General features: G+C 43.1%; 1 protein-coding gene across 9 annotated transcripts in view; it reads left to right on the forward strand.

Annotated features, from left to right (window-relative positions):
• The window catches only part of SHC3 (SHC adaptor protein 3), a 305,996-nt gene that overhangs the window by 258,723 nt on the left and 30,792 nt on the right, over window positions 1–16,481 (forward strand). For all 9 annotated transcript variants that reach the window (XM_017949968.3, XM_031654810.1, XM_031654811.1 and 6 more), the window contains 4 exons: window positions 4,719–4,869; window positions 5,887–5,986; window positions 9,431–9,589; window positions 13,459–13,754. In XM_017949968.3, coding sequence (XP_017805457.1) covers window positions 4,719–4,869; window positions 5,887–5,986; window positions 9,431–9,589; window positions 13,459–13,754 — 706 coding nt within the window. The remainder of the gene's footprint in view (window positions 1–4,718; window positions 4,870–5,886; window positions 5,987–9,430; window positions 9,590–13,458; window positions 13,755–16,481) is intronic.

Here is a 16,481-nt window from a genome sequence, read left to right on the forward strand (position 1 = left end):
ATAAAAACATACACAAGGCCAGGCACAGTGGCTCGTGCCTGTAATCCCAGCACTTTGGGAGGCCGAGGTGGGCAGATCACCTGAGGTCGGGAGTTTGAGACAAGCCTGGTCAACTCAGTGAAATCCCATCTCTACTAAAAATACAAAAATTAGCTGGGCATGGTGATGCACATCTCTAGTCCCAGATACTTGGGAAGCTGAGGCAAGAGAATCACTTGAACTCGGGAGGTGGTGGTTGCAGTAAGCTGAGATTGTTCCACTGCACTTCAACCTGGGCAATGAGCAAGACTCCATCTCAAAAAATCAGACACACAAACAACAACAAAATAATGCAAGAATACTATACATAACTCCAGGATATGTGAGGACACGGCAGGGGTGTGGGTGGATGGGTTGTGTTTGACTGTATTTGTCAAGCATATCCCCCTACACCATTTTATAATAAAAATGTTCCAGTATACACAAAGAACTGTATAGACACCATCTAGCTTCTACCATTAACATTTTACTTACAATATAACATATCTATGTATCCATCCAACGTAAGTTTGCCAAATTTTATTAAAAAGGGAAGCATGTAATTGATAAAAGAAAAATTTCAGCCAGATTAAATTTAAAGGAGTTTAATTGAGCAATGAACAATTCACGCACAGAGCAGCCTCCCAGCCAGGATAGACTAGGGGACTCCAGGGCAGCCACGTGGTGGAAGAAGATTTATGGACAGAAAAAGGAAAATGACTTACAGAAAATGGAAGTGAGGTTCAGAAACAGCTGGATTGTTTACAGCTGGGCGTTTGCCTTATTTGAACACAGTTCAAACAGTTGGCTGCATTTGACTGGCCAAAACTCGGTGATTGGCACAAGAGTAGGCTACGGTCTGTTTACACCTCCACTTGGATAGTTCAGGATGTACAGAGAAACCTTTAGGCCAAATTTAAATATGTAAAGAGGTAGCTTTAGGCTAAACTTGATTTAACATAATAGATCAAAAAGTTAACATTTAATCTCCATGGGGGATGCATAAGTATATTTCATGTTAATTATTATGGTAGCCTTTGTTTCTGAAATGTTGAATAAGAGCCAAATAAATGCTATTAAGATAATACATACAAAAATGAATGGAGGGAGTTAGTGACTGCCATACATACTCCTTTGGCAGTGTACCTAAAGTATGAAGTTCTGTACATGTTTGTATATGGTGAAGTTTGAAGGACTTTGGGGGAAAGAAAATGTAGTAGACAGGATCTTATCCACTGAGAAAAATGTCACCTCCAAATGCAAGTATTGGCATATCATTTCCGTTTGTTTGTTTGTTTGTTTTCTTTTTTTTGACGGAGTCTTACTCTTTCACCCAGGCTGGAGTGCAGTGGCACGATCTCGGCTCACTGCAAGCTCCGCCTCCCGGGTTCACGCCCTTCTCCTGCCTCAGCCTCCAGAGTAGCTAGGGCTACAGGCGCCCGCCACCATGCTTGGCTAATTTTTTGTATTTTTAGAGACAGGGTGTCACCGTGTTAGCCAGAAAGGTCTCGATCCCTTGTGATCCACCCGCCTCAGCCTCCCAAAGTGCTGGGACTACAGGCGTGAGCCACCGCCCCCAGCCGGCCTATCATTTCTAAAGCGGAACAGCGTCAAGGGGCCCTGCCTGTAGCTTCATACTGTCGGTGACCTGACACCTGCCTCACCTTATCCTGCAGAGGCTGCTGGTGTCTGCAGGGTACTGTCTGAGAGAGGGGCGAGGGGAAGCCCTGCCTTCCGTTCCAGCTCCACTCCTCCAACTGGAAGCAGCCTGGGAGCATGAGAGAACCCCACTGCATCCAGCTGTTCCAGCCCCATTCTCTGGGGACCTGACCTGTGGCCGTACTGGCAGGTTTTCCTTCTGGGATGCCGAGATCTTAGGGGCCAGCAAGACAGGGGCTTCTGTTTTGGAGAAGTTCTTGGATTTTCTACTCAATCCCTCAGGCCATGTGTCTCCATACAGGGAAATATTTCCTGGAGGTATTAGGATTTGCTACATTCAGCTTAGTTTCTTTGGGGTAAAGATGAGGACAGGTGAGGGTAGAGGGAGTGTGGCAGTGTGAGGCCGACCAAGCTGTGCGTTCAGCGTCGGGGAGTCAGGCTTCTCCGGTCCTTCTCTCGCTGCAGGTGAGTGTATAGATTTACTATTTGTGAATTTTTGTTGTTGTTGTTCATTATGTTATTACTGGGGAAGAGACTCTGATCTGGATATCTGGATTCGTTGCACATCTTCAACTGGAAATAAAAAATAGTACTTTTTTTTTTTTGAAACAGTTTCGCTCTTGTTGCCCAGGCTAGAGTGGCGTGGTGCGATCTCAGCTCACTGCAACCTCTGCCTCCTGGGTTCAAGCGATTCTCCTGCCTCCCGAGTAGCTGGGATTACAGGCGTGCACCACCATGCCCGGCTAATTTTGTATTTTTAGTAGAGACAGGGTTTCTCCATGTTGGTCAGGCTGGTCTCAAACTCCTGACCTCAGGTGATCCGCTCATCTCAGCCTCTTAAAAGTGTTAGGATTACCGGCTTGAGCCACCGCACCTAGAAAAAATAGTACTTTTGTATAAATGGATTTTTGGCCAGGTATGGATTGCAAGATTACGCCTGTAATCCCAGTACTTTGGGAGGCTGAGGGGGGTGGATCGTTTGATCCCAGGACTGTGAGACCAGCCCGGGCAACATGGCAAAACCCCATCTCTACTAAAAATACAAAAATTAGCCAGGTGCAAGGGTGCGTGCCTGTAGTTCCAGCTACTCAGGAGGCTGAAGTGGGAGGATGGCTTGCCTGGGAGGCAGAAGTTGCAGTGAGCCGTGATCACACCACTGCACTCCAACCTGGGTGACAGAGCGAGACCCTATCCCAAAAAAATCAATCACTCAATCCATCAGTGGATTTTTTGGTATGGTCTGATTTTTCTTGGAGGATTTTCCTTGCGGAAATCCAAGGGTATTTCAACCCAAAACCGAAGAAGACTTTGAAAAACAAATCAGATGCCACTAAGACTCCATTTATTATTATTTTTTAAATTGATAATTCATATATAATCAAATCGCCCTTTTAAAGTTTACAATTCAGTTGATTTGTTATATTCAAAAGTTGTACAATTATCACCATTAATTCCAGAACATTTTCATTACCCCCCCAAAGAAACTCTATACTCATCCGCAATTACTCCCCATTCTCCACTCCCTCCTCTCCCGCCAACCACTAAACTACTTTCTGTCTCTATGGATTTGCCCATTCTGGACATTTCATATAAATGGAATCATACTGTATGTATCTGACTTCTTTCACTTAGAAGAATATTTTCAAGATTCACTCATGTAAGATCTGTCAGTATTTCTTTCATTTTAGAGTTCTTAGTAATATTTGAATGTATAGATATATCACCTTTTGTTCATCCAGTCATCAGTTTGTGGACAGTTGGGTGCTTCTACCTTTTTTTTTTTTTTTTTTTTGAGATGGAGTCTTGCTCTGTCACCCAGGCTGGAGTGCAGTGGCGCGATCTCTGCTCACTGCAACCTCTGCCTCCCAGGTTCAAGCAATTCTCCTGTCTCAACCTCCCGAGTAGCTGGGATTACAGACACGTGCTACCACGCCCGGCTAATTTTTGTATCTTTAGTATAGATGGGGTTTCGCCATATTGGCCAGGCTGGTCTTGAACTCCTGACCTCATGATCTGCCAGCCTTGGCCTCCCAAAATGCTGGGATTACAGGTGTGAGCCACTGCGCCCAGCCCTACCTTTTAGCTCTTATGAACATTGCTGCTGTGAAGATGTATACAAGTTTCTTTGTGGACATATGTTGCAATATTCTTATGTATATAACTGGGAGTGAAATTCTGTGGTCATATGGTTATGCTGAAACTGCAAAGCTATTTTCCAAAGTGGCTGCACCATTTTACAGTCTCATCAGCAATGTGTGAGGGTTCTAATATCCCCATGTTCTTATCAATACTTTTTCTTGTCTATCTCTTTGATTATAGCTACCCTAGTGGGGATGAAGTGGTCTCTGGTTGTGGTTTTGATGTGCATTTTCCTGATGACTAACGATGTCGAGCTTCTTTTCATGTGCTTATTGGCCTTTTGTGTATCTCTGGAGAAAAGTCTGCTCAAAACCTTAGCTCCTTTTTAAGATCGGGCTGTCTTTTCATTGTTGAGTTGTAGGAGTACTTTATATATTCTAGATACATGTCTCTTTTAAGATACATGTTAGCAAATATTTTCTCCCATTTTGCGGTTTGTATTTTTACTTTCTTGACATTGTCCTTTGAAGCACAACAGTTTTTTCAAATAGCAGAAGGGAGAATTTTGAGAGGTTCATATTCTACCATTTTCCCTCTTATCACTAAATTTCCATTTTGTAGTTGGTTTTGTTTGGGATCAATTTCATGGCTTACAAAAATGTGTGCTGTCCCTTGAGGAGCTGGCTATCCTTAGGCATAATTTCTTTCTTAATTAAAATGTCCTTTTACAAAAGGACCTCATTCAAACATGACTGAAATGTTCCAGTGAGTGAAACTCTGAATATGGCAGAGATCTTTTGCTAAACCACTCGTCTGCTTTTCATCTATGCATGAGACCTGGATGGCTGAAGAGGCACTGACTAAACTCTCTTTTCTTGATAACAGGCGCTAACATTAGATTTGTTGGTTTTGGCTGCAAGCTCAACTTTTGGCTAAAGCCCTTGGAAATCTTCCTTTAACAGAATGCAGAGTCTGGATGAGCCATGGACAGAAGAGGAGGGAGAAGGCTCAGACCACCCGTACTACAACAGCATCCCAAGCAAGATGCCTCCTCCAGGGGGCTTTCTTGATGCTCGACTGAAACCTAGACCCCATGCTCCTGACACTGCACAGGTTAGTTTTATATTTTTTTCTCTTTATAAGGAATGGAGGCTAACTCAACTTTATTTCCTTTTGTTTTTGTTTGTTTGTTTGTTTGTTTTATTTCAGGCTGATGTTCTATTCCATTTTTGACACGGTAAATCGTGAACTTTCTCTCACTGGATTTCATGAGGCATGCAGATGAGAGGCTTTGTGTTAACATCATAAAGCATTAGCCAAACGCTTTGGAACTGTGTTGTGATTCCTGGGATATGAGTCTGGGGGTGTCCTCTGTACCCTCAGATGTATTCCATCATACTGTGATCTCAGTGAGGGAAAGAGAGAATTTAAGATTTTAAAAAGGCTTGGGAGGCATTGGGTTCTCTGAAAAGGAGTGAATATAGACCCTTAAAAGGATGAGAATTTTATGAGTTTTCTATTTTATTCATTCCCTTGCTTTATGTCCAACTCAAAATTCTAGTAAGGCAATTGCTTTCTAGAGTTATGATATTTCTATTTTGTTATAGGAAATTTTTAACATTACTACCTTTTGTGAATTATAATGGCACCACTAAAAATGGCAAAATAACATCGAGCTCAGGGATCTGACACTGAGAGGGAATTTCCTGATTTTTTGAAGGAAGTTTCCTGGTTTACAGAGTGGACTTGCCCAAGTGTGAACAATCATGGGCGTATGTGTTATGTGGGAAGTGTGTTCTGACACATAGATACTCTGTAATTGAAATTTATTTTAGGACATACATATGGAAGAGCTTGATTTACAGTCACACTTCGGGAGGGGTGGTGGGGGTAATGAAAACAAGGGGGGGCATGTGTAATTTTGATGGAGATGCAGCCTTTTCCTCACACTCACACAAACTTATTTCCCAAATCTTAATGGCAACCGTGAGGCATGAAGGGAAAATTGGGTGTATCAGAGGATTTGATCCACCTTAAGCATCAATTTGCTGACTGTCTTGTGGCTTTCAAAAGTGGGGAAATGAGAAGAAAATAATTTTTTCGTTCTGTGTTATTTACATGTGTCTCTAGTTTGCAGGAAAAGAGCAGACTTATTACCAGGGAAGACACTTAGGAGACACCTTTGGCGAAGACTGGCAGCAAACACCTTTCAGGCAAAATGAGAGACAAGGTGAGATGGGTGAGAAACACAAAAGATACTTTTCAAAAGTAACATGCTCACCACTGGATCGCCTATTTTCTGTGGACTGACAAAATGACCCCTGGATATATTTGCTGTGTGTGTTGCTATAGAATCCTGACTAGACCATAGAAACAGAGGCAACAATGTGGCGCAATGCACAGTGGTGCACGCCTGTAATCCCAGCACTTTGGGAGGCTGAGGCGGGAGGATCACCTGAGGTCAAGAGTTCGAGACCAGCCTCACTAACACAGTGAAACCCCAACTCTACTAAATAAAAAAAAAATTAGCTGAGCGTGGTGGCAGGTGCCTGTAATCCCAGCTACTTGGGAGGCTGAGGCAGGAGAATCACTTGATCCCAGGAGGTGGGGGTTGCAGTGAGCCGAGATCACGCCATTGCACTCCAGCAAAACCCTGTCTCAAAAAAGAAAAAAAAACACAAAACAACAGTGTTGTAGACATCTCGTGGCACCAATTATGTGGTGCCTCCCTGCAGCTCCAGGACCATTCACACCTCGTGGGCACTCACTGCCTCATGCCCCTGAGACTGTACACCTCCATGCTGGGAAAGCTTCCGTGCCCAGGGGTGCTGAGAAGTTGACATCTCAGGCACACCTTCACCCCAGTTTCTGATGGGAACTCGTGAGGCAACTCTAAGGTTGAGGTTGAGCCCCAGTGACTCCCACAACAAATTGTTGCCTTTCCTTCCTCGTCTCATTCGCCTTCCCTTTACTCAGGGTCCGCTTTTTGGGGAATGTGAAGCCCCCTACTCTAAGCTGGGGATTGAGGCAGATGTGGTACCAGGGATATGCATCTCTCACAGGCCCTGGATACTCTTAGAGAACACTTCTGCATCTTACAGTCATAATAACATGCACCTACATCATACATTATAACTAATGTTGATATAAGTGTCTATAAGTCACATATCTGCAAATGATTCAAATATATTTAGATACAGCCATAATAATTTAGATACAACTATCTAAGAAGTAACTGCTAATTGCTCACGTAAGTCTTTATTCTCTAGACAGTTATATATACACATACAAATATGTATGAATGTATTTATATCTCAGTCTAATCCTTTAAGAATGTCTTTTAATTTTAACCTTTTTCCCTTCTCAAAAAAATTTATAACTCTTTCAATAGCTCTGGGATCCTGGCGACTCAGTCCGTAAGATCTGAAGGGGATGGGGGCAACTGATGCTTCTGTGTATCTAAATTTAAACATATTGGTTTAATATTGAGGCTTATTCCTGCATTATAGCTATTTATGCCAGGAAGCAAATGACAATACATTTTTTAAATGTCCTCTGTGTAAGAGAATTTCATGTCTTGCCTGCCCCAGATGCAGGAAGACCCACAGTGCTGGCCCAGTCAGTAAAACATAAGGCCTGGCAGAAGCCACCACATGTTCTACCTCAGAATAGGCTGGAAATAGCAAATCAGAGCCATAACTTTGCCAGAGGGGCATTTTCACTATGGCTATTTATCCTTGTTCTAGATACATTTAAAATGTATTTCCATAACATGTGTGTGCATAGACATATAATAACTGCTAAAGAATAAAGGAGACACATTATTTCTGTTATATATTTACTTTATTGCAAAATATGTCAGGTTTATTTTAAAATAGGTCTTGTTTTTGATATATTCAAGTTATTCCAGCCAGATCGAGAACAGATGATGTAGCAGAATGAGCTCCTGGCCTGGAACTTGAGACTCAGAGCTCTCAATAAATTTCCAACTCTTCTTTGAAAACAATAAATAGGTGGGGTGTGGTATCTCAGGCCTGTAGTTCCAGCACTTTGGGAAGCCGAGTCAGGAGGATTACATGAGGTCAGGAGTTCCAGGTCAGCCTGGCCAACATGGTGAAACCCTGTCTCTACTAAAAATACAAAAAATTAGGCAGCTATGGTGGTGCGTACCTGTAATCCTAGCTACTCGGGAGGCTGAGGCAGGAGAATCACTTGAACCTGGGAGGTGGAGGCTGCAGTGGGCCGATATCGTGCCACTGCACTCCAGCCTCTGCGACAGAGTGAGACTCTGCCAAAAAAAAAAGAAAAGAAAACAATAAATATATTTTCTCACAGAACAAATTAGAATGTCACTTATTAATTTGCTGGCAGATATTATCCCCAATGGACGTGAACTTCAGGTATTACCATGGCACATGTCCTCCTGCCCCGGCTCAGCATCTGCTGTCATCTCCGGTGGGAAAGGGTAGTCAGGAAGATTATACATTTGGGCTCCTGATCTTCTCCTTTTAACATATTGTTTGTGAAATTCTTTTCTAAAGGCTGATTGGTTTGCAATGTACACAAAGGTGTAAACTGCAAATAGCTGTTACTAAGCAAGGACACGTAATCTGACTAGACTCTTCAATATAGAAAGCATGTTGAGAACTAGGAGAGTAGAAACACAGTCCGTGCAGGTGGTGCTCCCCAGTGAGGGAATGTTAGCACGACACTTCATTCTCACACCTACAGGCTGGGAGACAGTGGTGTGCTGGCGAACTTCCAGCCACAGGCTCTTGGGAACGCTTTTTAAAAAGCCCTGAACCAACTCTTGCCAGCTGGATTGAGCTGGCTTCAACACACCACCGCCCATAGGGTGTGAAAGACACCCTCTTTCCAGAAATGTGAACGCCACAGGGCGTTCTTGCGAACATGTTTATGTAAGAAGACTGGAGACAGGGCGCACACGCAAAAAGACTCCGAGAAGGATCTGAGCAGGCGTTCTCGGGCTACTAGGTCTGGGTGACAGAACAGCCCGGGCCCAGCCTCAGCAAACCCATTGCCTAGCTGTGAAGTCCCATGAGGCAGCGTCACTGCCTCAGCAGAGGGGGCTCTTCCCTTGCACACCCACCCTGGGCTTCCTTCACAGACCCAGAAGCAGTAACTGCAGCCCTATTTTGTAAGGAAGGAGTCTCTCTCAGTTCCTTCCTACAATAGAACAGAGCTTCTATTGTATTGCTTGAATGAAGTTAATTTATAAAGCATTTGCTTACATTAAAAAAAAAAAAAAAAACCGAGATCAATTAAAATAAGGCTTGTGGTCCTTCTGCTCAGTTATCTGATCTTGAAGCATTTGTCAAGGAGAGGAGGAGACCAGGCATGTTCTGCCTGCCAGGCTCCTGCCGTCTTAGGGCAGCAAGGGCCAGAATCTTTGCTAAGGCCATCACCGTGGAGCCATCAAGGTGTCCATCCTGACATTGGCTGGCAGATCCCATGTTGATATGAAGGACTGGAAAACATCTTGGCCAGGTTACAGCAGTGTGTGGTGATAAGCTCAGAAGAGGACAATATCACCGATAGGAATCTGAAGGAGGAGCTTTCCCATTTGCAGGCGGAAGAGCTTCTCTGTGAAGGGCTGGGTGGCTTGAATAGTGTCACTGTCATAAAAGAAAAGGGGCTCACTTTCTTGTTGCAGGGTCGTTGGAAATCTACAGCATGCCAGAAGGGAAACTGCACGTGGCACCCACAGGAGAAGCACCCACCTACGTCAACACCCAGCAGATCCCACCGCAGGCCTGGCCGACTGCGGTCAGCAGCGCTGAGAGCAGCCCGAGGAAAGACCTCTTTGACATGAGTGGGTTTCTGTTTGTCTCTGGTTTTCTTCTCTTTTGAGATTGCTTTTCACCCTGCCTTTTATTTGAAATCTGTGTGATTACTAAATTTTCTGATAGCAGGGTTTTGATTAATGGTGATGATTAGCTGTACTTTTCTGGGGGATGATTGGATTTGTTTAGGATTATAGCCCTCTCTGTAGTCAAGAGACAGAGCAATTTCCCCTTCTTTTTGGAATTGACATTCCTCTTGAAGATCTGCAAATATATTGAGACAATATACATACACAAATGTTTATTTATTCATTTAAATAGTAATTGGCTATTATGTGCCAGCTACTGTATTAGTTGCTAAGGATGCAAAGATGAAATGGCATGGCCCGTGTTTCCACAGAGCCCTCGGTCTATGAAGCAGACCAACGTTTAACAGATAGGCAAGAAATTGCAACACACCCCTCTCTTATGAGGGTTTTCTCTCTTTCTCCCCTCCTCCCACTTGCTCTCTCATTGTTTTCTCTCATTTTTTCTCTCTTGCTCACCTCTTACCCCTCTCCAAATATTTACTGAACACTTACCATTTGTCAAATACTATTCTACTTGATGGAGATACACAGGAAAACAAAACCAGCGAAGTCTCTACCTCATGGAGGTTAAATAAACAACTGTATCTATTACCAGGTAGTGGTAAGTGCTCCTCAGTGATGAAAACTAAACAGGATAAGGAGAGTAGTAGGAATCTATTGCAGACAGCGATGTAGTGGGATGTGTACCACGGACTTTCTGTTTGTAATATAGAGTGAGGAAATTAAATCATTCATGAACTGATTAACGAAAGTGAAAATTTTTGTTAAAGAATTTTGAAAGAGCATCACAAGCTCACAAGAGCTTTATATCCTAAAATTTGCTTTTCATATTCCTTGAGAATTTTATAGGCTGAAGAGGGAGGGAATGGAGACTAGTTCTGAATGAGTTTCTACCATGTGCTAAACACCTATTTTTAAATTTTTACTGGTAAGTATTATGATAACTACTGTTACCTTTATTTTACAGAGGAGGAAATGAAGAATCCTAGAAGTTAACTAACTTTATCATTTGTGAAAGGCAGCCTTGCTGGGCCAATACCTGTGATTTGTGGTGTTTTCTATGAGTGAGGACAGGGTTAAGTGCCTTTATAATTAGGCAACCTCATCACAACAACACTGTTTCTCCCTAGCAAATTTCACTTCCCAGACACACTGGAACCCCATTTTGACTTACAAAAATCATCTAAGCAAGAACTGTAGAATCTCAATGCTTGAAGCCACCTTCAATGCTAGATCACCTAATTCAGTCCCGCCAGTGCCTTTATTTTTAAAAATGTGAAAACAGCTTGAGAAATGTGAAGCCACTTTTTCAAGATGCAAAGCACAGTGGTAGCTCTCGAAGCTTCTGCTGGAGTTGTTTTAGTACCTCCAAACTGCAGTTTAATAGTTCCATATTTGGTTAGACCACTTTTACTGTTTAATATAGTCAATTTACCAATGACTCCTGGACTCAGACCCTAAGGAAAGTTAGATTGGCTGGTGTTTGGGATGAAAAAATGAGAACCAGAGCTACCCTTTTCCCATCAGTTAATTTCTCCTCTTGCTCTCAAAACCTAAGGAGGGGAAACAGAATGTAAAAAGAGCCTTAGAAAGGCTGGTGCCAGTTGAAAAGTGTGGAACTAAATACAGCCAGCACTCTGTGTTCTTTATTTTGAACCAGTAGCTCTACATAATAGTGGTGCTGATGTGACGGTGGTGGTGATGGTGGTGCTGCTGCTGATGGTGATTTTGATGGTGGTGGTGGTGGTGATAATGATGGTGATGGTAGTAATAGTGATGATGATGGTGCTGATATGGTGATAATGGTGAGGTGATTGGTGATGGTGGTAGTGGTGATGGTGATGATGATGGTGGTGGTAGAAAGATGGTGATGGTAGTGATAGTGATGGTGGCGCTGATGGTGATGGTGATGGTGATGATGGTGGTGATGGTGATGGTGATGCTGCTGCTGCTGATGATGATGATAGTGGTGGTGGTGGTGGTGACAGTCATGATGATGATGGTGATGGTGATGATGATGGTGATGATGCTGGTGGTGAAGGTGGTGGTGGTGATGGTGATAATGATGGTGATGATGGTGGTGATGCCGATGGTGGTGGTGGTGGTGATGATGGTGATGGTGATAGTGATGATAGTGCTGATGGTGGTGATCCTGCTGCTGCACCTGTTACTGCTGCTGCTGCTGTTGCTGCTGGTGACAGTGATGGTGATGATGATGGTTATGGTGGTGACAGTGATGGTGATGATAGTGATGATGACAGTGCAGATGGTGGTAATAATGGTGATGATCCTGATGATGCTGATGGTAGTGGTGGTGGTGATAATGGTGAGGGGATAGTGATGATGATGTTGATGGTGGTGATGCTATTGCTGCTGCTGCTGCTGCTGGTGGTGGTAGTGACAGTGATGGTGGTGACAATGATGGTATTGATGATGGTTATGCTGGTAACAATGGGGATGATGGTGATAATGGTGATGATGATGATGGTGACGATGGTAGTGATGCTGATGGTGGTGGTGCCAATAAAAGTGAATGTGGATATAGTGGTGATGGTGGAGATGATGCTGACGATTTTGATGATGTAGATGATAGCAAAGGTGGTGATGGTGTTGAAACAATATAATACAAATGATAATTCCAGGTAATCAGGAAAAAAGTCAGATGAAAAAGAACATCCACAAACATAATTTTTGCCAATGATTCTAACATTTTTATCTCCAAATCTGTCAAAGATTAATAAGCGTCAAAAAGAGCTAATTTTAGTTTCATTTATTCACCTCACTTCTGCCCACCCTGTACTAACAATGAGCAAGTTTGGCTTATTTTACAGCATTTGTTGACTATAGTGAATGAACTGTGTCCCAGGAGCAATGCTGGGCTCTGAGGGTGTAGTTATGCTCAGGAAAGAACTATTCCTGTTCTTGTGCTGCTTGTGTTGTGCTGGGTAGACAGTGTAGGCTGAAATAATCATCACACTACCTTCCACTTGCATAGCACTGTGTGCAGTTTTCAGAGTTCTTTCATACACACTACCTTATGTGAAAATCGAACATAGGAATTTAGTTAGACATGCCTGGCTACTTCTTTTGCTGCTGGTATTTATTGTTAGAGCAGCCATCTCACCATTCACACATGCCTTGCACTGAGAAGTGTGCTCTGAAGGGGATGAAACCAAGTATGGTCTCAAGCACTCATTCGAGAGCCTCGTTCCACAAGGAAACAAGTGAAGGTTAAGGGGAGGTGGAGCTCCTAGCCTGGGGCAAGTCACACGAGAGGCACCCAATACCCATAAGCTTTCTCTTTTAAAAATTTGCCTGATGCAAAGATTTTGAAATAAATCTTTGGTGGATTGGGCTCCTGTTTTGCATAAAAATCAAAGCTTTGTAGCTTATCTTTCCCTTTGGTATTGGCAGATTTTTATTCCGAATTTGTTAAAGAGGCTGGCTGAAGTTCCAGAGAAAGTACATGGCATGTGATATTCATGGCCTCCTGCAGCATGCAAAAATGAAGTCATTCCAACTAGCTAGACAAAGGGTGTGCTTGACTCCTTGGCACATAGCACAACTCCCAGCTGTCTTGGGAAAGCAGACTCATCAGAAAGTCATGCCAGAATTTGGGCTGTGCTTTTCAATGCTTGTTATGATGGCTCTTGTTATATTACCAGCCAGCTAGTTTTTTCCAGTGGTTTTTGTTTTCCCCTTCTGGAGGAGTTGCCTTTGCATTTCCATCTCTCTCACTGTATTTTTTTTTTTTAATCATTTGCTTTTCTTGAGATTGACTTGTTGCTGGTCAATGTTGTTGATGACAGAACCTTTTGAAGATGCTCTCAAGAACCAGCCCTTGGGGCCCGTGTTAAGCAAGGCAGCCTCCGTGGAGTGCATCAGCCCTGTGTCACCCAGAGCCCCGGATGCCAAGATGCTGGAGGACCTGCAAGCTGAGACCTGGTACCAAGGAGAGATGAGCAGGAAGGAGGCAGAGGGGCTGCTGGAGAAAGACGGAGACTTCCTGGTCAGGAAGAGCACCACCAACCCGGGCTCCTTTGTCCTCACGGGCATGCACAATGGCCAGGCCAAGCACCTGCTGCTCGTGGACCCGGAAGGCACGGTGAGCACCCAGTGGGGATGGGGTCGGACCTGCTGATGGGCACAGACCTGCCTTAAAGTCACTTTGTCAAATGACCTCCACGTTCCCACCTCTATCCACAAGTGCCTACCGAGTCCTTCAGGGGAACCCAGGGACAGACAACTCCTGTCATCAGGCCAGAGCCAGGAGCCAGGAGCCAGTGGTCAGGGTCCCACACAAGTTTTAAAACTTTTAGAATTATGGCCTAGGCTGAAAGCCTTGACTTTTATGTCCTTTAAAGTAAATAAATACAGAAACTGAGAGCATTTTCCTTACAAACATGTTTCTAGTGGACAAGGAAGTACAGGCGTCTAGGCTTTTAATATTTACCTTGAATGCTTCTGTCAAAAAGTTGAATCACTGAGGATTTTGTTCTAAGGCTGTAAAATGTGATGATCAGTAAATGAAACCCCCTTTGCTAAGTCTCTTGTTTTCCCATTTAGAGAAGTAACTCCTAGTGATGTTGGCCATCCCTGGCACTATAGCTGTATCTGAATAATCCTGTAGGTTTCACTGAATTTTTCATCTTCCTGTCAAGAAACACATTCGACTTTACCTGGGGCATAGTCCAAGAATTGCTAAGCTTCATAAATGTAGTTAAATCAACCTAACCATTGAGTGAAATTCCAGGATTGTTTAAAACCTTTTATCCAGTGAAAACAACAAAGCAGGGTAGAGTTATTTAATAGGAGTTAAAAACATTGCATTTTCTGATTGACAGGGAGGGATGAAGCTTTTGTCTTCAGCTGGACTGGAACACAATTAAACTGCATGAGTCGGGGGTGGGGGTGTTATCCAAAATGGTTTATTACCTCAGGTGCCAAGACTCAGTTGCCTGAACACCACAGCTCCTGGCACTCTAAACAGTTCCTCTTTCTGTTTCTTTGGAAGCAGGCACTTCCCACTTCCAGCCAGTAGCTACTTCCTCTTTCCCTTCCACGGAGACAGCCACTTCCTCATGAATGTAACGTATATATGTATATCCTTCCAGTCCATCTTCTTTTTTAACATACATGTACTTCTGAGAAAACATTTTGTGTTTGTGCCTTTTAGAAATTTGCAAATTAGCCAGGCGTGGTGGCGACTGCCTGTAGTCCACTCAGGAGACAGAGGTGGGAGGATTGCTTGAGCCCAGTAGGTCAAGGCTGCCCTGAATTGTGATCGCAACACTGCACTCCAGCCTGGGTGATGGAGCAAGACCCTGTTTCAAAAAAAAAAAAGAAAAAAGTTTGCAAACATGATATTGTTCCACAAATCCCATTTTGTTTCTTCCTTTTCCACCACCGTACATGTTGTTGAGATGTGTCCATGGTGGTTTCTGTTTATCAGATCATTACTGTGGTGGGCTGCCTGGGGCCGGTCACATGTGCAGTCCACACGTCACTTACTGAGCTCTCTTGAGAAGGATGACTAAGCTGCTACAAACTCTCATGCATGTTTTTCTCTGTACCTGGGCACGGTATCTCTGGGACAGGAGCCAAGAGTGGCGTTTTGGTCACAGGGTACACATACATTGAATTTCACTGGGGCTTGGATTTGCTTTCAGAATGGCTGAGCTACGGAGGCGCACACCAGCAACATCCTTGCTCTTCCTTGAGAGAGTCTCTAGGTTTGCTAGTTTGTGGGAGTAAGGAGAAAGGGAAAATCTCATTGTTTGATTTGTAATTCTTTGGTTGCACTTCATTAGTAAATTAGCAGATTCTTCCTGTAAAGTTAACGTTCTTATCTTTTCTCCATGTTTTTCTTTTGACTTCCTGATTGGGCTTTCTTGTTGAGGTTTTCGGCAACAGAATTTTCATATGTATTCTCTTGCTTTTGTCATCCATCTGATAATTTTGTCTGTGATAGTCTTCATCAAATAGAAGTCTTTCATGGGATGCATCTGAATCTGTCAGTTTTCCCATTTGTGCTTGATGGTTTTGACTTTTAAAGTTTTTCTCCCCCACAAATCACAAATATACTGGATTTGAATATATATTTTCTTTCGTTAGCTTTATAGTTTCATCTTTCACATGTGGGCTTTAATTCCAACTGAAGGTACTTTTGAATTTGAAATGAGATAGAGACACCATATATACACATATATACATACATTTTTTGTTTGTTTGTTTACTTGTTTGTTTGTTTTTGTATTTTTAGTAGAGACAGGTTTTTCCATGTTGGCCAGTCTGGTCTTGAACGCCTGACCTCAGGTGATCAACCTGCCTTAGCCTCTCAAAGTGCTGGGAGGTGTGAGCCACCACGCCTGGCCGAGGTTCAACATGTTTTTAAATCTCCAGAGGGTAAGCCAGTTTTTCTGTCACCATTTGCTAAATCATTCATCTCTTCTCTGCTGTCCTGATGTTCCTTTGAAAACATACTAAGTTCTTTGCACCATGGTCTGTTTCTGGATGCTGGATTCTATTCTACTGATCTGTTTAGTCCTTGTATAAGTACCATACTGTTTCCATCCTTATGGCTTTGGAACTCTCTTAGTATCTGGTGGTGTGAGTCCTTCCTCTTGATTCTCCTTTTTCTAAAACATTCTACTGAGCTGCAGATATATATTCTTCTTTACACTGATTTTAGAATCAGTTTTTCAAGTCACCAACAATATGTGCTGGGATTTCAATAGGGCTTGCATTGAATGTATATAGATTAATTTGAGGAAGAACAGACATTTTTGTTGGGGAGATCAGACCCAACACTAGGTCATGGGGGTGACAAAGT

The sequence above is a fragment of the Papio anubis genome, chromosome 13, assembly GCF_008728515.1.
Source record: "Papio anubis isolate 15944 chromosome 13, Panubis1.0, whole genome shotgun sequence".
In the NCBI taxonomy this organism is placed as follows: Eukaryota; Metazoa; Chordata; class Mammalia; order Primates; family Cercopithecidae; genus Papio; species Papio anubis.